The 23,005-nt window shown below is 38.3% G+C and overlaps 1 protein-coding gene across 7 annotated transcripts in view; it reads right to left on the reverse strand.

Annotated features, from left to right (window-relative positions):
• RALYL (RALY RNA binding protein like) overlaps positions 1-23,005 on the reverse strand; it is an 885,605-nt gene that overhangs the window by 61,783 nt on the left and 800,817 nt on the right. For 5 of the 7 annotated variants that reach the window (XM_069600702.1, XM_069600700.1, XM_069600697.1 and 2 more), the window contains one exon: positions 11,342-12,319. The exons of 1 other annotated variant lie outside the window; for it this stretch is intronic. In XM_069600702.1, the coding sequence (XP_069456803.1) occupies positions 12,302-12,319 (18 nt within the window). In that variant the 3' untranslated portion in view covers positions 11,342-12,301. Of the gene's footprint in view, positions 1-11,341; positions 12,320-23,005 lie in introns of those variants that run through there. One more of the 7 variants, XM_069600701.1, reaches the window with a different exon arrangement.

The following is a 23,005-nucleotide window of genomic DNA, read 5'->3' on the forward strand; positions in this document are numbered from 1 at the left end:
AGTATTTTTGCCTGGAAAATCCCATGGGCAGAGGAGCCTGGTGGGCTACAGTCCATAGGGTCACAAAGAGTCAGACACCACCGAGCACATTCACGGTGAGTAGATAGGGGTAACCATGAATAGAGATGGATTCTCTAGAATAGGATCCATTTTGGGTGGAAGATCAGGAGCTGAGTCTGACATGCTTGTGGGGCATCTAAGTGAAACTGTCCAATGAAAAGTTGGCTGTAGAAAATGAGAGGCCAGGATGATAAGTAAACTTTTGGGATTTATCAGCATATAAAATGGCATGAAAGCAAAGGAGTAGAAAAGATCTTTGAGACTTAGGGAAAATTTTATATTGAATTACTGTACAAGAGATTGATTTATTTAAAACTTCAAAACTTACCAGCTAGTGGCACCTTTTATCTATTCATATACTTGTATCTGTTATTTTATGAATAAAATTTTGTGGTGTGCACTATGTAGCTTAGTGCATTTCTTATTGAGTTTATTCCTCAGTATTTTAAGTGAGTACTTTAACATTATGAAAACAATTATTATTCATTAGATTTTCCACAGTTATTATTTGTATAATATAAAGCTAATTCACCTTTACTTTTTTAAATATTGAAAAAATTAACTCACAAGCCTAATAGTGTTTTTTTCTTACTTTCTTGGGTCTTAAGGTTGACAATCACATCCTGTGCAATCAAAAAATGTTCTCATCTTTCTAATTGTCATACTATTAATTTCTCTTTATTGCTTTACTGCACTAACTTGCCAGAGAAGGCAATGGCAGCCCACTCCAGCACTCTTGCCTGGAAAATCCCGTGGATGGAGAAGCTTGGTAGGCTGCAGTCCGTGGGGTCGCTGAGAGTTGGACATGACTGAGTGACTTCACTTTCACTTTTCACTTTCCTGCATTGGCGAAGGCAATGGCAACCCACTCCAGTGTTCTTGCCTGGAGAATCTCAGGGATGGGGGAGCCTGGTGGGCTGCCATCTATGGGGCTGCACAGAGTCGGACACGACTGAAGCGACTTAGCAGCAGCAGCAGCAGCACTAACTTGCTCATCTAGAACAAGTTAGAAATACTAAATAGAGGGTATTCTTGTATTAATGTAAACTTAACTGTGACATCTATTATGGTATGAAGTGTAAAGTTATTTTACGATTCTTGTAGGGTGTGTGTTTGCAATGGTTGTTGTTGTTTAGTTGCGAGGCCGTGTTCCGCTCTTTTGCAGCCCCATGGACCTTCCAGGCTTCTCCGTCCATGGGATTTCCCAGGCAAGAATACTGGAATGGGTTACCATTTCCTTCTCCAGTAGGCCTTCCCGACTCAGGGGTCTAACCTCCATCTCCTGCATTGCAGGTAGATTCTTTCCCACTGAATCACCAGGGAAATGTTTGTATGGTTGCTCATGCACAAGCATGTACCTGTGTATGAGAGTACGTGGGAATTTTTGTCATGAAGTTCTAGTTAATCACAGAGAATCTTTTACATCTTGTTGAATTTCTTGCTTATATTTTGTTTTATTTCAGTTATGTCTATGTTAGAGAGCTATTTATATTTGACTTTGGGGTGTTACTTTTTGATCAAGATTTTATGTGATAGTCATACTGTCTTCATAAAATTAATTATGTAGACTAAACCTTCTTTATGTATCTTAGAATGGATTTCATGGCAGGGAAATGTTCTTTGAATATTCAGGAATAGCTGGTGATATTTGTGAAACCACTGAACTTACAGTTCTTTTGAAGATTTATTTCTTCATTTTTAACATTTTAGTGTTATCTTTCTTATGACTCTTCTAAGCAACATATCGCAGATATGGCTAGCCCAATATTGGTTGTTTTTACCACTCAGTAGGGTGATAAAGCAGTTTCATTTATTATTCTAAGTGGTGTTTTATCATTCTGTATTTCGGCGTGAAAAGTAAAGCTTTGCTTCAGACTCAAGCACCTGCCTGCCTCCCTCTGTCTCCCCCCCCCCCCGCCCCCGCTTCCCTCCCCCATCCTCTCCCACCTTCCTTTCTCCTCTGGGGGTGCAGACGGAGGCATGCTCGATTTTGTCATCTTTGAGAATTTATTCTCTCTGTCTCATTCTGGTAATGATTGCCTTTTTATAAAATATAGACTTGGCACTTGCGATTCTAAATTTCACCAGGGTTGAGGGTTTCATCTCTTTTATTCACTGATGCATTCTAAGAACCTGGGAGAGAGTCTTACACTCTCAAAGCACAGTCATTTGTTAAATGGATATAAGATGAGACATCAATATACTTCCTTCTCTTGTCCTCTCCTAGTGAACTGCTCCAACTCAGTCTGGAATTATTAACCGGGTTGTTGTTTAGCGGCGATTATATTTACATGAAATTATGTTTTTTATGTTTTTGTTCATTATTTTTATATTTCATTTTATAAATATCATAGCAGTTATGTATGCGCAATTCTCTATGATTTACTGAACGGAGTGATTATCATTACCTATTTGTATTATAAATGTCTCTCGCAATGTTTTTAGGTTTTGAAATCATATAGTATAATGCTTTCAGGTAAGTTTCTCTGTAATTTTTTTAGAAACTTAATGTGAATGATATGTGTTCTGAGTCTATAGATATCTGAAATATTTCACTGGCGCCTTCACACATTAAGTGCAGGTTTGTAGGTGTAGCATTTTGAACATAAAAGGTTTCTTCTCAGAACTTCAATTTTCCCTGTTTTGGAATGACTGAGAACTTTCTAGGTTTTTTTCTTTATGATGTTGGATTTTCTTTTAAAATGGACATTTCTCAGAATATGGAAAGCCTTTTCAGTCTTTCCAAATTTTCTTCAATGGTGTCTGATTTTCACAGCTTTTGTTTTGACCTGTTTTCTTCTTGAGGATCACCTGTGATGTTTATGTTGGATCTTCTTTCTCTGCTCTCAGGGTTTTTTCATTTTTTAATTTATTTTCAATTGAAGGATTACCATCAGCCTTTAATGTCGTCTTTTTATATGTTCACTTCTTCACTCTTACTCTATACTCTTTGGAAATCTCTTAAATTTGCCCTACAAAACAATTACTTGGTTTGATGAAGCAGGAAGTTTGCTTTTGTTTATTTTGTTCTGGGGATTCTTGTATTTTCATTAAAAATTACTGTGTTTATATCAGTTCTCTTAAAAATGCATCTGTGGTCACATTTTATTACATTTTATAACCCTTTATAAAAAACAGAACAATTGTTTTAAAAACTTTCTCCTGTTTTATGAAAAAGGTACTTTTAGAAATCTGGTAATTCTCTGCATTTTGGCTGAAACTTCCCCTCTTCTTTACAGGGCAGCTTGTTTTGGAGATATTTTGTGTTGACTCTCTCTGCTCACACGCCCATCTGTGAATGCAGGGTTGCATCTCCTGTTTGCAGTCACAGGGCGGGTTCAGGATTTCTTGATTGGCTCTCGCTGCTCGCATGCAGGTCACTTCCCCGTCCAAGATTCAGGCTTCTCCGGCAGGTTACCTGCCATAGTCTCTGTACAGTTTGCAGTACACAGAAAGACTGTGGCTCGTTTGGTTTGTTCTGGGATTAACAGATATTTTTCTCCTATTTTAACTATTTTGCTCTCTGCCATAATAGAGCACCAAAACAGAAAGCTCTTTATTAACATATATTATTTAAAAACAAAACCCTAAAAACTTTTTCCTCCAATATTCACTACTTCTAATTAGTTTCTTTTTTTTAAACTAACTACAATAATTATTTGGGATTTTTGTCCAGCTGTATTTAACAGAAAGCACAACCCTAAGTTATTTGAAGTAAGAAACATATTTTTAAACTCACATAGTAAGTCTAGTGGCAGTGTGGATCCAGGCCTTTTCATTTAGTGGCTCAAAGACATTATAAAATCCCAGGTATTTTCCTTTTTTTTTTCTCTGCCATTTTTAATAGGTTGGCTACTTTCTTCATCATTGAGAGGTAGCTGTAGGAATTCCAGACCTCACATTCTTACACAGCTTGGTTTGCAAGCAAGAACAAAGAACCCAACTCTCTGTCTTCTGAGGAGCAGACATCCCTTCTGAAGGGAGATCCAGCAGGAACCCCCTCATATCTTGTTAGAAAGAAGTGCGCTGCATGCTTCTTCCTAAATAATAACTTGCTAGGGAGATAAATTTCTATAACTGGCTTATGCCAGTGGTTCTCAGCCCTTGTTCAGCTGCCAAGTCATGTCCAGCTCTCTGCGATCCCATGAGCTGCAGCACATCAGCCTTGCCTGTCCTTCGCTGTTTCAGGATCTTGATTCAAAGAAGGGGTGGCTGACAGCCTATCATTTTTATGCTGTTCAGCTACACGCGATTTTGTGTGATGGGCAGTTAAGTGGCTCCACAGCTGTGGAAAGGATGGAGCTAATGAGTATGCAGGCGTGTTACCACTGTGACTGACTGGGAAGAGAGTTTCTTTGTATGTGGGGAATAGCTTTGTTTTCTCAATATTTGAGGAATCAGGGTAGAGAGTTGTGGTGAATCCAAGCTTTGTGCTTTATACTTTGGAGCACCTATGCTTCTCTGTTTCAGCAGGTTGAACAAAGTTAAATTAAAAAACGCATGTCCGTCCACTTCTATCGGAGCTGTAAGGGACAGGACTTGGGCAGAGTGCTCTTTTTAGTTTGCAGTGTTGTTTAAAAATTTTTTTATTCTATCTTTATTCAGCTAGTTTCCAATAGTATTCCAATTTAATTAGTTTTTGTTGTTGTTTGTTTGTTTAATTGCCCAGGTAATTTATATACAGACAGGGTTGAGAACCACTGAGCTAAGCCAGTTATATAAATCTCTCTCTCTCTCTTACAAGTTGTTATTTAGGAAGGAGCACATAACACAAATCTTTCCATCAAGATATGAGGGGATACCTGCTTGATCTCCTTTCAGAAAGGTATGCCTGCTCCTCGGAAGACGGGTGAAGGTTGGAATAATGTTGGTATTTTCTTATTCACTAGACTAGGTGCCCTGAGCAAAGGGATTCTGTCACCCCTGCATGCCCACCATCAAGTACACATATGGGATACAGTAAGGGCTCAACACAGATTTGCTGAACAAGTGAGCAGGCTTCTTTGCTCTGAGCAGACCAGTCTAGGCACAGGCCAGACTCAACAGAGCTGTGTATCAACCTAGAGTGCAGGGACTTGCGGGTTCTTTACTTCTCTAGGGTCTATTCTGGACTTGGCAGCCCAAGTGGTTCTTTTAAGTTGCATCCTATAATTCCTGTGCTCAAAATCTCCGCATCCAGTGCAGCTAAACGGTCCAGTGAGCTCGGAATCGCGTTTATGGCTCTGCGACCTGAAACCGTGGCTTTTCTTTGGCCTCACCTACTTTCCTGTCCCATGTTTAATTCTAACCCAGCTGCACCGCCCTCCTTGCTTTTCCTGAACCCACCGAGTACATCCATGCTTCCGGGGGTTTACACCCTGCACCTCCTGCTCAGGACACTTTGCCAGAAATGGCCCACGGTCTGCCCCTTCTCGGACTCTAGGTCCTTGCCAAACGCCACCGCAGGGAGCCTTCCCTGATGAGCCCGTGAAGACCCCCATGGAGAACCTCTGCAGCTTTTCCTTCCTCCCAGCTTTTCTAGTCTGTTACCATGACTACCCGCAGCACCATGCATTGGCTTGTTAGCTGGCCTGTTGCGTGTCATCCCCTTAAGAATGTAAGCTTCTCAAGGACAGGCCTTTTCAGTGTCCAGTGTTTATAGCCGGACCCTATCATTAGGAATAGCGCTCAGCACAGAGTTGGCGCCCAATTAAATCTGACCGATTAAATGATCTGCATTCTTGACTTGGAAACTGGAGCTAACCATAGCTCTCCTGCAGCTTTTCTGTGCATTCGAGATAATGCATATAAAGGTATTAATATAGTTCTCAGAACATATTAGCTGCTTAACAAATTATAGCTTTAGCTTTTTTTTTTTGTTTTTTAACAGTAGGTAGAAACTCAGAACATACCCTCTTTCATTTAATTCCACAGACATTTATGGAGAAATGACTAGTTAAGTAAAAGGCGTCATTTGTACAGGATACAAAGATAGAGAAGGCATAGTCCTTATCATCAGAGATGCAGGAGGTAAACCCGGGGCCTATGCCGCAAGCTCGGGCACACCGAACTCTCGCGTGAACCGTGTTTAGGCCCCTAGTGTGGTTCTGAATACCTCAAAGGCTGATGGCAAGTCTTTTCATTAACAAATGAGAAATTCATTTATAAGTTCCTGTCTGCAAGAATGGCTTAGAACATTAGAGTAACGCAGCGCTCTTTCTTTAAGTTTTAGTCTTTAGAATCCGAACGTCTCTAGAAAAGGCAGATCACAAGCTTACAGATTTCTGATTGACTCAAAGATCCAAATTCCTACCTTTAACATGCAATTTATATCACCCACGTCTCTATATCGTCAATATGTATATTTCTATGTACCTATATATGGACGTTTTGAAATAAATCACACACTTTTATCATTCTAAGGTATTTTAAGCCTGCAAAAGGATAGAGAAAAGAAATGAACACCAATGTGTGTGTGTTTGCTCAGTCACGTCTGACTCTTTACAACTTCATAGGCTGTAGTCTGCCAGGCTCCTCTGTCCATGGGATTTTCCAGGCAAGAACACTGGAGTGAGTTGCCATTTCTACTCCAGGAGATAGTCCTGCATCTCTTGCGTCTCCTGCTTTGGTGGGTGGATTCTTTATCACTGTGCCTGATCTATCTTTGATTCAAACATTTTTCCTAATAAATTAAAAAATGTTACAGATGCTATTAAATACCCTTATTTTATCCTCCATTCTCTTTTTTTAAAAAAAATTAATTATTTAATTGGAGACTACTTTACAAAGAGCACTACAATATTGTAAAGTAATTAGCTTCCCTTCTTTTTCTTAACAGAGATAACCCTGAACTTGTTTCTCTTTACTATAGGCTTTTTGACTTTTTTTTTTTTGCTTTATTTATTTATTTTTTTTTTGATGTTTAGTTTTCTTTCTTTTTTTTTAGTTTTTTAATTTTTTTAATTTTAAAATCTTTAATTCTTACATGTGTTCCCAAACATGAACCCCCCTCCCACCTCCCTCCCCATAACATCTCTGTGGGTCATCCCCATGCACCAGCCCCAAGCATGCTGTATCCTGCGGCAGACATAGACTGGCGATTCAATTCTTACATGATAGTATACATGTTAGAATGCCATTCTCCCAAATCATCCCACCCTCTCCCTCTCCCTCTGAGTCCAAAAGTCCGTTATACACAGCTGTGTCTTTTTTCCTGTCTTGCATACAGGGTCGTCATTGCCATCTTTCTAAATTCCATATATATGTGTTAGTATCCTGTATTGGTATTTTTCTTTCTGGCTTACTTCACTCTGTATAATCGGCTCCAGTTTCATCCATCTCATCAGAACTGATTCAAATGAATTCTTTTTAACGGCTGAGTAATACTCCATTGTGTATATGTACCACAGCTTTCTTATCCATTCATCTGCTGATGGACATCTAGGTTGTTTCCATGTCCTGGCTATTATAAACAGTGCTGCGATGAACATTGGGGTACATGTGTCTGTTTCAATTCTGGTTTCCTCGGTGTGTATGCCCAGAAGTGGGATTGCTGGGTCATAAGGTAGTTCTATTTGCAATTTTTTAAGGAATCTCCACACTGTTCTCCATAGTGGCTGTACTAGTTTGCATTCCCACCAACAGTGTAGGAGGGTTCCCTTTTCTCCACACCCTCTCCAGCATTTATTGCTTGCAGATTTTTGGATCGCAGCCATTCTGACTGGTGTGAAGTGGTACCTCATTGTGGTTTTGATTTGCATTTCTCTAATAATGAGTGATGTTGAGCATCTTTTCATGTGTTTGTTAGCCATCCGTATGTCTTCTTTGGAGAAATGTCTATTTAGTTCTTTGGCCCATTTTTTGATTGGGTCGTTTATTTTTCTGGAATTGAGCTGCATAAGTTGCTTATATATTTTTGAGATTAGTTGTTTGTCAGTTGCTTCATTTGCTATTATTTTCTCCCATTCAGAAGGCTGTCTTTTCACCTTGCTTATATTTTCCTTTGTTGTGCAGAAGCTTTTAATTTTAATTAGATCCCATTTGTTTATTTTTGCTTTTATTTCCAGAATTCTGGGAGGTGGATCGTAGAGGATCCTGCTGTGATTTATGTCAGAGAGTGTTTTGCCTATGTTCTCCTCTAGGAGTTTTATAGTTTCTGGTCTTACATTTAGATCTTTAATCCATTTTGAGTTTATTTTTGTGTGCGGTGTTAGAAAGTGATCTAGTTTCATTCTTTTACAAGTGGTTGACCAGTTTTCCCAGCACCACTTGTTAAAGAGATTGTCTTTACTCCATTGAATATTCTTGCCTCCTTTGTCAAAGATAAGGTGAAATTTTTTTTTAATTTTTCAATTGGAAGATAATTGATTTAAAATGTTGCTGTGGTTTCTGCCGTACAACAATGCAAATCAGTTATCATCACATGCACATGTCCGCTCCCTCTTGAGCCTCCTGTCCCCTCGCACCCCTCCCCTCCAGGTCGTCACGGGGCAGCAGGCTGGGCTCCCTATTGTACAGCAGTGACCTGTTTCACACATGCTAGCGTGTGTACCAGCTACTTTCTCAATCTGTCCTTCCCCCACACTGCAGAATTCTTTTGCTTTGTTTTGCAACTACTAAATCCTAGGTACGGTTTCATTCATATTCACATTAAAGCAAAACAAAACAGGAAATCTCATTTAGAACTCTGATGTCTGCCTTCTCTGGAAAAATCAGGAAAACGCGTGAATCCAGGTCTGCATTTCTGACTTAGACAGCCACTGGCCTCCTCATCTTCACGGTTGCCTTGAAGATCTACTAACTCACCTCAGGCCTGATTCCCGCATCTGTATTTCTTATCAGGCCTCTGCAGGCATTTGCATTTGTAATTCCTGTTTTCTGAACTTTAATCCATTTAAAATAGTTTCTTCTTACCTTCTGTTTCACTTCTATCATTTTTTTGTGTGTATTTCTGCTTTGAAAACTATTCTTTCGTTGAAGCAGGTGGATGCAAAATTGGTATTTTCCCCTTTCCGTTATCTCCAGTGCCCAGTTGGCCTAACTTCCCAAGCAGTGGGCCTATTGTCCCGTCTTTCTTTCTTGAATGCATTGAGAAATGCCACTTTTTTTCTTTCATGAGACTGACGTTATCTGAGTTAGAAGTCCACTCTCCTCTAGTCATTTATTAAAACCTTCCTTGTTACTTTTTAAACTAAACCTTCAGGGATCATAATCCCCAATAATCTGTATTTTGTTGATCTGGTGTATATTTTGTTCCATCCTTGTCATCAAAGGAAATTCTTAAGCCAAGAATGGGCAGTGAATAAAGAGAAAGACCCATGGTTTTATATTTCAAAGCCTGTGTGGAGAAAATCAACTCCAACAACAAAGAATTATTTCATAACATTTGAATTATTCATTTTACTTTGGGAGCAGTTAATGAATATCTGAGAAAGTGTACTGTCCTTAATTTATAATAATAAATTATAGAGATGCTACACTGTTTATTGACTACTATGAGGACAGACAAATGGTAAATTTGGAAAAATAGACACATGTGTATTTTCCTAGCAGACAATACCTGCAACAGTTCCTTTCTGGAGCATCAGATTATGCCAGGCAAATACATCTACTTGGCAGCAAACTATGAAATCACTCTGTTGATTTTATTCTCTTATAGAAGTGTGCTGTGCTTAGTCGTTCAGTCATGTCTGACTCTTCGTGACCCCATGGACTGTAGCCCACGAGGCTCCTTTCTCCATGGAAATCTCCAGGCAAGAATACTGGAGTGGGTAGCTATGCCCTCCTCCAGAGGATCTTCCCAACCCAGGTCTCGAACCCAGGTCTCCTCTACTGCAGGCAGATTCTTTACTGTCTGAGCCACCAGGAAAGCCCATTACAGAAGCATATACAGGCTTTTTGCAGCTTCAGAAATAAAACACAACAATTACAAAATCTCCAATACTCATAACGGTTAAAACAAGTATATTACATTGTGGCTTTCGCATTTCCTTAAAAAGGAAACACATTCCTGATCCAGCCTCTAGGTTGTAGTGGACAAATTGTTGAAGACTTTAAATAGGAAAATGCAATATATTTATTTTCTTTAATAAGAGAGTTCCTTTTGTTCTTCAAAAATTTTTTAAAAATATTCTTTGTTGGATGAAATTGTGTAAGATTGCATTAGTTTATAATTAAAAGACAGAGAAAGAGGATTACTCACCTTAGTGAAATTAAAGTAGAAAAATAAAAGAAAACGCACAAAGGTGATTTTAGATGCTCAGTTTCTTTGTAAAGAGTGGCCTTAAGCCTATAAAGTGCTCTTGGTGAGGCTGCATATTTTCTGTCTGCTCTTTAATGATGAGCTGACAATCATTTGGTAGCAGAGTATTAGTTAGGCAGAGCATCAGTTCAGTTCAGTTCAGTTCCTCAGTCGTGTCCAACTCTTTGTGACCCCATGAATCACAGCACGCCAGGCCTCCCTGTCCATCACCAACTCCCGGAGTTCACTCAGATTCACGTCCATCGAGTCCGTGATGCCATCCAGCCATCTCATCCTCTGTCATCCCCTTCTCCTCCTGCCCCCAATCCCTCCCAGCATCAGAGTCTTTTCCAATGAGTCAGCTCTTCGCATGAGGTGGCCAAAGTACTGGAGCTTCAGCTTTAGTATCATTCCTTCCAAAGAAATCCCAGGGCTGATCTCCTTTAGGATGGACTGGTTGGATCTCCTTGCAGTCCAAGGGACTCTCAAGAGTCTTCTCCAACACCACAGTTCAAAAGCATCAATTCTTCGGCCCTCAGCCTTCTTCACAGTCCAACTCTCACATCCATACATGACCACAGGAAAAACCATAGCCTTGACTAGATGGACCTTAGTTGGCAAAGTAATGTCTCTGCTTTTGAATATGCTTTCTAGGTTGGTCATAACTTTTCTTCCAAGGAGCAAGCGTCTTTTAATTTCATGGCTGCAGTCACCATCTGCAGTGATTTTGGAGCCCCCCCAAATAAATACCTATATTCAAGTAGTTTTGCCTTCAATACTGTCTCAAAATTCTGTATTTGGATTAAAAATATGCTTTCTAGAAATATAATCCATACTGTTCCTTCCGTCATGGGTGAGGGCCCTCTGACTTTCTATTACATACCAAATTAATGTGCTCCAGAATATGCCATCCCATTTAACGTGTAGGCATATGGAACATGTAATCTGCATATTAATAAGGTTATGCTGCTTTCATTATTGCACTGATTTTGTACAAATGACTTAAAAATTCAAGCTGAGTATTAAAACTAAATGCACCCCAAAAGAAAGATACACACCAACTTTGTTTTAAAAGAAGCCATATTTATTAAGAAATTATACACTTAATTCTCCTAGTCTGTGAAGATGGTTTCTTCCATTTCCACAGCACAAGACAACAGCTAAGGGCATTTGGAAACACTTGCAATGCCAGGGAATGGAGAATCCTTAGTAATAGGAGATGGAATGAAGTGATGTATGCATTAATTTGAACTTTTGGATCCAAAGGCAAAACAATCTTCCTTGCCAATCTAGTTCTCATCTGTATTGGCATTAAAATCCATCCATGGGATCTCCCACCCACACTGAAATATTGGGTATTAATTGGATCATTTCAGTTCAGTCAAGCAGAGGATGATCAATTTAATTACAGGTCAAACCAACAATCCTTTAACTATTGAATCACATCTGAAATATTTGCATTCTTTATTAATAAAAATGGTGCTTATTGAGGGCAGAAATACAATTTTTCAATTTTTTTATCATTATTATCTGAAGTACTTTAAACTATAAGTTAAAAATAAATTATAAAAACTAGCATACAATGTATCTTTTCTTACATGACATTGTTGGAAATAAGTTTAAGTTTATAATTGCAATATCACCTGACTTTTATATATGATCAACAGTAAAACATGCTAATCATAAAAATAGCTTTTACAAATATACATTTGTATACAGTGTCTCCCTTACCATTCATAAATGTCCTTCACATTTTAAGACTTTTAAGACTTAAAAAAACACATAATTAGCAAAGGGAAGAACACATTTACAATCTAAACCATAAAAACCTGACAATTATACAGCTTAGAACATAGAAGAAATGGAATTTCTAAAATTGAACAATACTGTCCATTTTATTTATTTGGGTTTTTATAAATTGAACCGAAGATGCTATTATCCTGTAGGAAACCTCCTTTCACATTTCTGGGGGTTTTCACAGTTTCTCTTTTCTGCTTTGATGGCATCATTCATTACTTTAAATCACTTTATCTGTAGAAACTGAGAAAGAAAAATTATTTAAAATACAGACATTTTTATTTCATTGCTGATAGCATGCAAAGATATATAAGTTAGATTTTAAGGCTTAGTGAGGCAAAAGACAAAAGGAGTCTTAGATCTCTAGGATAAATACTTCTGAGAAGCTTTAAGTTCTCAGATCCTTTGTTATACACAATACTAAAATTATATGTTTGTAGCATGAAATGATTTTTTTTAAATCCAGTTGATTTACTGATTGAGACCAACAATTATTTTTCAATTACTTGTCGCGGTCAGAAGAGAACCACTAGTAGATCTAGGCTGAGAGGTCTGAGATGCTCAGGAAACTTTATTGCCCTTAAAGAGTGAACATGGAGTAGTTTTTCGCCTGGAAAAGACTTTCAAGAGCACATTCCTAAACCTTATATTCCTAGGATAGGAGGAAAAATCAGTACAGGGATCTGATCTGAATTATGCAGTGGTTGGTTACAAAAGAAGGAATCTAGAGGCAAGAAGGACAGTGAAAGACTCAGGGTGCAACCATGAGCCAGGAAACACCATTTAAGAGTGAAAATTCAATTGGTTGAAGAACTGAATTGAAAATTGAATATGAATATGAAGATAAAATAATGCAAAATTATTTAGACTAGTGGAGAAGGGTAATTATTTATTCTAGAATCCTATCAAGTTTGAAGTCTTTCTGTTCAGGTAAAATATATAACTAAACCCACTATCCATCAACTTCAAAGATTTTTTTGGCATTAGATGGTAAACGTATGCCTTAGAGTCAAAGACAAGTAAACCAATTAGGATGGGAGTTGCTGTTGAGAGGAACATCATACATCTGTTATCAATAAACCTAGCAGCGCTCCTGGTTATCAATCCCAGGGGAGAACTCCAAACATTTTTGTCTTGGTATTGTAGTATCAAGGTTGTCAACCAAAACCTGATATGATCAAGCTTTGGATGGGATGACCCTTTACAGCTCTAACAGTGTGTGCTGGTCCCTACGGTTAGCGGGTCTCCCTGAGAGTGGATGGAGGGTAAGTCATCTACATGTATCCCCGCTGCTGCCTGAGAAGGACCTGGAGCCCGCTCTCATGGAGTCTGAAATGCTAGAAGATAGATGCATGTCCGAGGACCACTGCTTTACACCTTTAAGCAGAACAAAGGAACACTTATTTAACTTAAAACCAGAAAAGTATTGGGTTGGCCAAAAAAGTTCATTCTTTTTTTTTTCCCCCTGTAAGCTGGCTCTTAAAACCAGGAAAGTATTGGGTTGGCCAAAAAGTTCATTCATTCATTTTTTTTTTCTTTTTTCCCCCTGGCTGGCTAAAGCTGGCTCTAGTTGCCTTTTAACTTCATTGGAAACAATTTTGTTAGACCGTATTGCGACAGCTGGCATATCATTGTGTATTTAAAAAAACTGTATCAAAACTGGTGAATTTTTTGTGTAGCCATTTTAATATTGAAGATGAAAAATGAAAGCAGCATTTCTGGCATATTATCCTTTATTGTTGCAAGAATGTTAAAAATGTAACTGAAATGCAAGAAAAAAACTTGTGCAGTGTACGCTGCTGCTAAGTCGCTTCAGTTGTGTCTGACTCTGTGCGACCCCAGAGATGGCAGCCTACCAAGCTCTTCTGTCCCTGGGATTCTCCAGGCAAGAACACTGGAGTGGGTTGCCACTTCCTTCTCCAATGCATGAGAGTGAAAAGTGAAAGTGAAGTTGCTCAGTCGTGTCCGACTTGGCGACCCCATGGACTGCAGCCCACCAGGCTCCTCCGTCCATGGGATTTCCAAGCAAGAGTACTGGAGTGGGGTGCCATTGCCTTTTCCGTGTGCAGTGTATAGAGAAGGTTCAGTGACTGATCAAACTATGTCAAAAGTGGTTTGTGACGTCTTGTGCTAGAGATTTCTTGCTGGATGATGTTCCAAGGTCAAGGAGACCAGTTGAAGCTGACAGTGATCAAATTGAGACATTCACTGAGAACAATCAAAGTTACACCACAGGGGAGATAGCCAGCATACTCAAAGTATCCCTGAAAAGCATTTGCATCAGCTTTGTATGTTAATCACTTTGATGTTTGGGTTTCACATAAATTAAGCAAAAAAACCTTTGACAGAATTTCCATACATGATTCTCTATTGAAACGTAAGGAAAATGTTCCATTTTTTAAACTAATTGTGACAGGTGATGAAAAGTGGATACTGTACAATAATGTGGAATGGAAGAGGTCATGGGACAAGCCAAGTGAACCACCACCAACCACACCAAAGGCAGGTTTTCATCCAAAGAAAGTAATGTTGTGAATATAGTGGAATTGGAAGGGAGTCCTCTATTTTGAGCTACTTCCAGAAAGCCAAATAATTAATTCCAACAAGTACACTCCCAATTACACCAACCAAGAACATCACTCCATGAAAAGCGTCCGGAATTAGTCAACAGAAAAGGCATACTCCTCCATCAGGATATCGCAAGACCACATGTTTCTTTGATGACCAGGAAAAAACCGTTACAGCTTGGCTGGGAAGTTCTGATTCATTTGCTGTATCAAGCAGACATGGCATCTTTGGATGTCCATTTATTTTGGTCTTTGCAAAATTCTCTTAAAGGAAAAAGAATTTCAATTCTCTGGAAGATGATTCTTTGCTCAAAAAGATAAGTTTGGGGAAGAGTTTGGAATTATGAAGTTGGCTGAAAAATGGCAGAAGGTAATGGAACAAAACAAAGTTCTTGATGAAAATGAAAAATGTGTCTCTTATTTTTATTTTGGCCAGTCCAATATTTCTGTACAAAGCTGTGAGGCTGACAAAAGCTTTGTGGGCTCTTTACTTCTCAGTAAGAAAATGCAGACCAAAGCCCCATCTTGTGAGGCTGGGTGAGGGCTGGCAGCTCACGCACACAAGCTGCTTCTCTGGTAGTTGCTGACACCTGCGAGTGGCCGGAGAACCCAGGAACTTGACCTTCTGCTAAAGTTTTGAGGCCTGTGATACAGAGATTATGAAGAAGACTGACATGGCAGTTGAGGTGGTGAGAACGGCCCGGGACGTCGGCAGCTCTACGTCACGTGTCCAGTCAAGATCCCAGGCGGAAAGGAACTCAGGGAGCCTGGAAGGTATTTTCTCTTCTGTGGGCATGTGCCTTTCACACTCAAGAGCAGATGTGCATCTCAAAGGTTTTAGTTAACTAGATGTCATCTTCCTTAGTGAGTACATACCTTTTAGTTCTAGGAAGACTTAGAGTTGACTCGAATATGTTTACAGGAACAGAAATCACAGACTAAAATTTTTGTGTTAAGAAATCTGTGAACATTTGGTATTGTAAATATGTATTATTTCAAATAATTTAGTCTATTAAGGTGACAGCCTTATGATTTTGCCTTAGAATTTGCAGTTAAAAATTGAGACATAATATTTCAGTTTTGTGATCTGTCTTATATCCACATCTTATAATCAAGTGTGATACTGGACAGTCTAAGAAAACTTTAGGACATCATATATTTAACTTATTAGATTTTAAGAATTATTTCCTTCTCAGAAAGATTTTATTTGTTAAACCAGACAAATGAAGTACTTAAAAACAGAATAAACAATATGTTAAATTTACAAGTGTCATTTACAACATTTAATTAATCAGGGACAATCATTTTTTCAAAGAATTCTTAGAAGTACTTTGTAAAATTTGTTCTACTTATAAATATAATCCTAATAATTGATGCTTAACAATTTTCATTTTAAAACTTTCATAAGTTAAACAACTAAAAATAACAAAATATATACCCTTAACAATCTTTTCTCCAGTCAGAGCATAGAAAAAAACTTATATCACCAGGAAAGAAACTGCATGGGCTAGGCTTAAGTGCATTTTAATGTTTTGACATTCTCTCTCTCTCTGCCTCTTTCCCTTAGTCCCGCTTTCTTTTTCTTCTTATCTTCTTCTTCACACAATATATATTATATCCTTACTGATAAAATACATATGTATTTTAAAAAATTAAGACATCATTCTATGTGTTCTTTATGTAGTTCCAGGCTGTGGGCATTTACATGAGAAGAGACAATGAGATCTTGAACTTAAGGGTCAAACTCAATGTGCTACTTTTTGTGTGGTGTAAAGAAATTTTGTACATTTCTTATATACATGTATCAAAAATTATCCCTTATAAATGTGGAATGAATACCTTAATAAATGAATTTAAACTTAATGGATGGAGGAACTTGGTAGGCTACAGTCCATGGGGTCACAAAGAGTCAGACACAACTGAGTGATTTCACTTTCTTTCTTTCTTACAGAAGGATAAAAGTGAAAAGTGAAAGCTGCTCAGTCCTCTCTGACTCTTTGCGACTGCATGGACTATACAGTCCATGGAATTCTCCAGGCCAGAATACTGGAGTGGGTGGCTACCCACTTTTCCCTTTTCCAGGGGATCTTCCAGACCCCGGGATGGAACCCAGGTCTCCCGCATTGCAGGTGGATTCTTTACCAGCTGAGCCACAAGAGAAGCCCAAGAATACTGGAATGGGTAGCCTATCCCTTCGCCAGGGGATCTTCCTGACCCAGGAATCGAACTGAGGTTTCCTGCATTACAGGCGGATTCTTTTACAACTGGGCTATGACTGACTTGCAAGCATGAGGCACTGTGGTTTGGGGTTTTGATGGATGATTCATGTGTGCACGAGGCTACATGCTTGCATTGCACTCTTTCCTGCAAGACCTCCATCGATCATTCATTATCACAGATGGAAGTTGCTTAAAATGCTGCAGTAGCTGTGTACACAAAGTTTACTAATCGTGCTTCTTCAGGTTAAGTGATGGCAGATTACATGAAGTGGTGTTATTAACCATATGGATACAAGGCATGAATATAATTCTCCTTATCTAAACCAACAGCAAAATACATTCACCCTGCTTTCCACAGAACTTGTAGTCTGAGAAAAGACCAGTTGTTGCTTCTAAAGACAAGGGAGAAAGGGAACAACTATGACATTCTTGCTGCCTTTTTCTCAAAAATGACTGTCACTTAAAGAGCTGATTTGTTTAGTATAATGTGAAACTAATTGTGCTTTCCTTCTGTTGAATAGTGGGTAATTTATCTACTGGCTGTGTAGGCGCTTGGATGCTTTTAAAATTCTCCCGATGATGAATGCTTTTTCAACTCTTAGTGTCTCCTATTTCTGAAAAACAAGAAGAGCCACTCATATGGGCTTAGTTTGTATTGAACCAAGCAATTTACTTCTATTCAACAAAGTTGGAAAGGAGAGTATTAATCTACAGGGAAAGCACATTTAATTTTGAACCTCATGAATTAATATATTTGAAATAAAATAAGTACAGCAATATATTGAATAAATACGCCTTATTTAGAACTCTACCACAAAAACATACTTTAAAGAAATAGTCTTTCTTTCATGTCAGAAATGCTTCTTTTATCTTTTTTTGAACTGAGATTTATAATAAATAAATATAGATAATCTATATTTCTATAAAAGCAAAGAAGTTAAAAGAAAAACGTGAGTAATGAAAGCTATATAACATTTTATGGAAAAGCAGTTCTCATGAGCAGGAATAATCTATATTTTTATCACCACTAATCATGTTTACTGAGTAATTATTCAGCCATCCACTTTTTATAAACAATGTGAAGACATCTGGCTTTTACAAATCCTTTATCACAATTGGGATCCAATTCAATCCAAATTTCTAAATAATATAAACAGAATCCCAGCAGTGACTGTTTATTACAAATTAAAAATTACCTTCTATTGATACACTCTGGGGCCAAAACTGCATTATACTTTGAAGTGAAAGAACCACAGCAGAAGGTTCATAATCGTATGACAACCAAGAGGGCAGTGACTCACTGCTGTGTCTACAGATGAACGCAGCCGCTCTACTATGTGAGTCTTAGAGGCTGACAGCCTCTAATCCTGGCGACGGGGACTGGGTAGGGTAATTAAATAGTCAACTCAGAAATCCCACTAGTGGATTAAAGGCAGAAAGGGAGTTTGAAGGGAGCTTGAGAGATGTTACAAGCTTGTACAGTTGTTCTGGTGGGACTTCTGCTTCAGCTGTGTAACTACAGTCAAGCATTTCAGTTGGGCGCAACTGATGGCCGACCTACAGCCCACATTAACACCAGCGCTTCTCGGTGAGTAGGCACTCTGTGGGCCAACCGTCTTCTGGACGTGCTACCCGGTCCTCTTGCTGCTTCTTTCCTGTCTCCGTCCCACTTCCTTCCTCCTCACTTATTTTCACCTCCAATTCCTAACAGTTCAGCTGTATAATCCACACTCATTATTCTGTCCGTATTCCTCCATATTCCTCATCTGTCTTTCAACATTCATCAAATAATATGACCATGAGACAAAACCCTAGCTGTTTATATTATAGTGGCTCACAGACATCCAGATCCTTGGGCTTTATTTCAGAGAAGGCAATGGCACCACACTCCAGTATTCTTGCCTGGAGAATCCCATGGATGGAGGAGCCTGGTGGGCTGCAGTCCATGGGGTTGCTAAGAGTAGGGCACGACTGAGCGACTTCACTTTCACTTTTCACTTCCATGCATTGGAGAAGGAAATGGCACCCCACTCCAGTGCTCTTGCCTAGAGAATCCCAGGGACAGAGGAGCCTAGTGGGCTGCCGTCTATGGGGTCGCACAGAGTCGGACATGACTGAAGTGACTTAGCAGCAGTAGCAGAAGCAGGCATTATTTCATACCAAATGGAAAGATAAAAAGACTAGGAAAATCAATCATTTTTTATAAAATCATTGGATTTACTACAAAGGTAATGCTCAGATGTTTGATGTCCTCTCTGATAAAATGAAGAAAAATAGAAAGCAATATTGTAAAACCATCAGGAAAAGAAAAAGAAAACAAAATTAATGTTAATTTAAATTTACCAAATCCAAACAACTTGTGTTCTTACAAATATTATAAAGTGACTGCCACACTTGTGACATTCATGTTTTAGTTTATGACACTGATGGTATAGATAAAATATAGTTTTTGATATTGACTTGAAAATAATGTGCTAATGTAAAATGACAATTAAAAATGCCATTTTCCTTATGGATATTTGGTTTGGGACATGGCTTACTGTATGTGATTTCTAAAACTCTTTTCAGAGTTAATTGCATCATTTTGTATCTAATCATTGCTAACTCTAACAAATACATTAGTGCACTAATGGTTTTTACATCTAGACACACAGATCATTTGTGTTTCTAGAGTCCACGTCACTTAATTGAAATCTCAAATAATGTTCAAATAAGAGGCAAATATTGTCTTCTTTTGGATTCATTAATTCATTGTTTGCCACAGTAAACAATTCGTTTAGTGAGATAAAATGCAACAGTGTCAGGAGCCGTACAGTTCTTCTCTATGGTCACCCCAGAAGCATTAGTGAACCAGAGGAACAGAGTGGTTAAGAAAGTGATTCGTGAGTGAAGAAGGAGCTGGCCTGACTCCCCAGCCGAGGCAAGAGGGCTTTCCCCGGTAACCACTGCTGACGGGCACAGAGTTTTGACTGAACCAGCTGAGGCGGGCGCAGAGCTCTTCACCTCACAAAGACTCCTGCTCCATTTGTGGAAGAGAGTGGGGAGAAGAGAATTTGCTTCTTTGAGTCTAAATCTGCTAATTGGCTGAGCTATATACTGAGAGAAAGCCTAGAGAATGTGGTAAGATCGGACAGCCAGACCAAATTTGAGAGGTACAGAGGTACCAGGAGGATCCCATCCATGGGACAGAAATTCAGGTCATTTCTCCAAAACAGTAAGAGAGAGGAGGGCAGAGACCAGCTCTATGGGGAGTGGATTGGTATTAGACAAAACGTTAGGGCAGGAATCTGTTTTGAGTCACTTATTCATTTCTATATGTGGACCCCATTTGTTCCCGGGAAGAAAGTAGGATCCAGCTGCTAGAGTAAACCTAGAGAAAAGAATACGCTTACAATAAGAGAAACAAGAATGTCTCACAATCTGTGGCATCTGAATTACTTACCTAAGACTCCCTTAATTTGTCCCAAGCAAGTTGACTGTGTTTAGGCTATTCTTAGTATCTGGGACTGGGTTAAGATGGTGGGCATGGACAACAATCAATATAATAAATTCTATGTATATAGTGTGTGAAAGTTCATAAAACACTTTAAGTATGTTCCCGTTTGATTTTAATTACAAACCAGTGAGGTAGGTCATTGGGCAAGAATTATCCTCATAATAGTCACTTATCCTTGGATCCGACAGTGAGTGTCTTGACTAAATCATACCCGTGGTGCTTTATTTGGGAGCGGTGCTTTCTGTAGCATTCTATTCTGCCTAGTTGTGAGCCGGACAGTGAGGAGTCAGGCGTGTGCAGGCTCAGTCGTGTCTGACTCTCTGGGACCCTGTGGACTGTAGCCCGCCAAGCTCCTTTGTATGTGGGACCTTCCAGGCAAGAAAATTGGAGTGTCTTGCAGTTTCCTCCTCCAGGGGATCTTCCCAACCCAGGGATTGAACCCAATCTGCATTGCAGGCAGATTCAGACTGGGCACCATATTAATTTTAGCAGAGGTGATCTCAACTGGGATGTGAAAATACACTGGTGTTCTAGTGGTGAGTGGGGTAAAAGAGATGGAATTACTGAGAAAGTACTAGGATTCATATATAGCCTACCACCTACCTTTCTCTGTTTGGATTGTTTTAAAAAGTTCTGCCTTGGATTAATTAAAATCATTTAAATTAAACTCTTACTTTAGGCATCTGTCTAAAGGAGACCTTTTATGTTGTAAAAATATGTTTGATTAAGAAAAAAGAATGTTTAATTTCAGAGCAAAATTATCTAATGCGGGTTACAAGTTTTATTTAAAATGTCTGTGTAAAAATTTAATTAATTACTGAAAAATAATTGCTGAATTATATGATTTACCAGAGCTTGAATGTTCTGTTACACAAAGTAACACATTAATATTTTTCTTAATTCTTTCTGAAGATAATTATGATTGTGTTTTGAGTGTTTTGGGTTCACTGACAATCATATTTGAGTAGCTGAATTGATAAATCATAGTAATCTTATTTGGCCCATAACTTGTATTTGATCATGCACTGATTTCTGATTTCTCATGCTAATTATATAGTGTCTAACAACCATTAGTTACTCTCAATGCTGGTAAAAGATAATGATAATTTTAGGATAATACTTCAAATTGCTTAAGTTAATTCCAATGCTAAAAGCCAAATGCTGATTAATGCTAAGATTATTATGAACTTTGAAATTTTATACATTTTATTGCTTTCTACAGTTCTTTGAGTAACTGCTTTTGGCACACAAGAAGAAATATTTTAAAAATTATTTTCTATATAACTGAAATGTGATTTAGAATCGACTGGTTTAGAGGTTCAAATTTGAAAGCCCTTGACAATAATATAGTTAATTCACAACCATTGAGAATAGCTAGGGAAAGGTTTTCATGGTTATTTAACAATTTTCATTTACTTTAATTAAATTTACTATATATACATATCAAATAATTAGAACATAATATCTTCAATTTTAAAACTGAGCAAAATTAATCTGAGAGAGCAAGTGAAATAGTAAAGTAAAAGAAATAATTATACTATTATTTTATTAATAAAGTGTTTTTATCAATATTTGAGAAATTTAGTTAATTAAAAAATCTTAAGGTTTAAATCCCTGAAATACTGTGAAAATATTCTTGGCACTCAAATTATGCTGGGTCTAACACAATCCTGAATAATTCAGAGAGATCTCAGAGTCATTGCCTGATTATTAAAAAATAAATCCCAGAATTGTGAAACAAGAAGGAGGTATTGGAAACTGGACTTTGTCTTATAGGATAAATTTATATCATACTGCCTACTAGTGCCTTTTTGAAATAGGTTTTGGATACCAGCTCACTTACCTCTGTTTTCTTTTTAATACTATCAGAGAATGTAGAATTTAGAAATAGTATCAATTATATGATCATTCTGGTATGGGTCAAGATAAATAAGGGCTTGGAGAATTTTAACTCAATAAATTGATGACATAATTTAAGATAAGCTGAGTTCTGGAAGACTTATGTAAACAAATGTGTCCCCAATTTTTATTGGAAATGATTTTTTTCCTTTATAATTAGATTCCTCTAAGAAATCACACTTTATGGACCCGAACAGAAGGCAGTATCATCACTTGTTCATCAGCTTTGACCTTGGAAATCTAGGAAAGACTCATGACCACTAAACTGTGCTGTGTGTTGAAGAGGAAGGGCACTGCGGCTGCCTAGCTTTCTGTAATTATCACCTATACCTGGTGTTTATTGCTGAGTCATCCCACTGTGTTATTATGTGGCACATAAATGCAATATCTCCTACAACTGCTACGTACATGTGGAACTATAAATGATTTCTATAGCATTTTACAAATACTCAAATCTTAACGGAGAGAAGTCTGAGGCAATAAGGAAAGAAAGTCACCTACCCGGGGTCTTACTGAAAGGGGTAAAATAAATCCAGTCCAAAATCGCACTGTGGCCCTCGTTTGAAGGCCAAACTGAAATAAATACGTGGTTTGAAATAAACATCAAAGGATAGGTGGCTCATGTCTGAATGTAGGCAACAACGTGCTCTCCGCACCAAACATCCTCTAAAAAATGTGTGTTCTCAGTGGGAGGCGCTGGGAGGATAATGGTTCAGATGAAGTTTCAGACAGAATGTCTCCAACGACT

The sequence above is a fragment of the Ovis canadensis genome, chromosome 9 (assembly GCF_042477335.2).
Source record: "Ovis canadensis isolate MfBH-ARS-UI-01 breed Bighorn chromosome 9, ARS-UI_OviCan_v2, whole genome shotgun sequence".
NCBI lineage: Eukaryota > Metazoa > Chordata > Mammalia > Artiodactyla > Bovidae > Ovis > Ovis canadensis.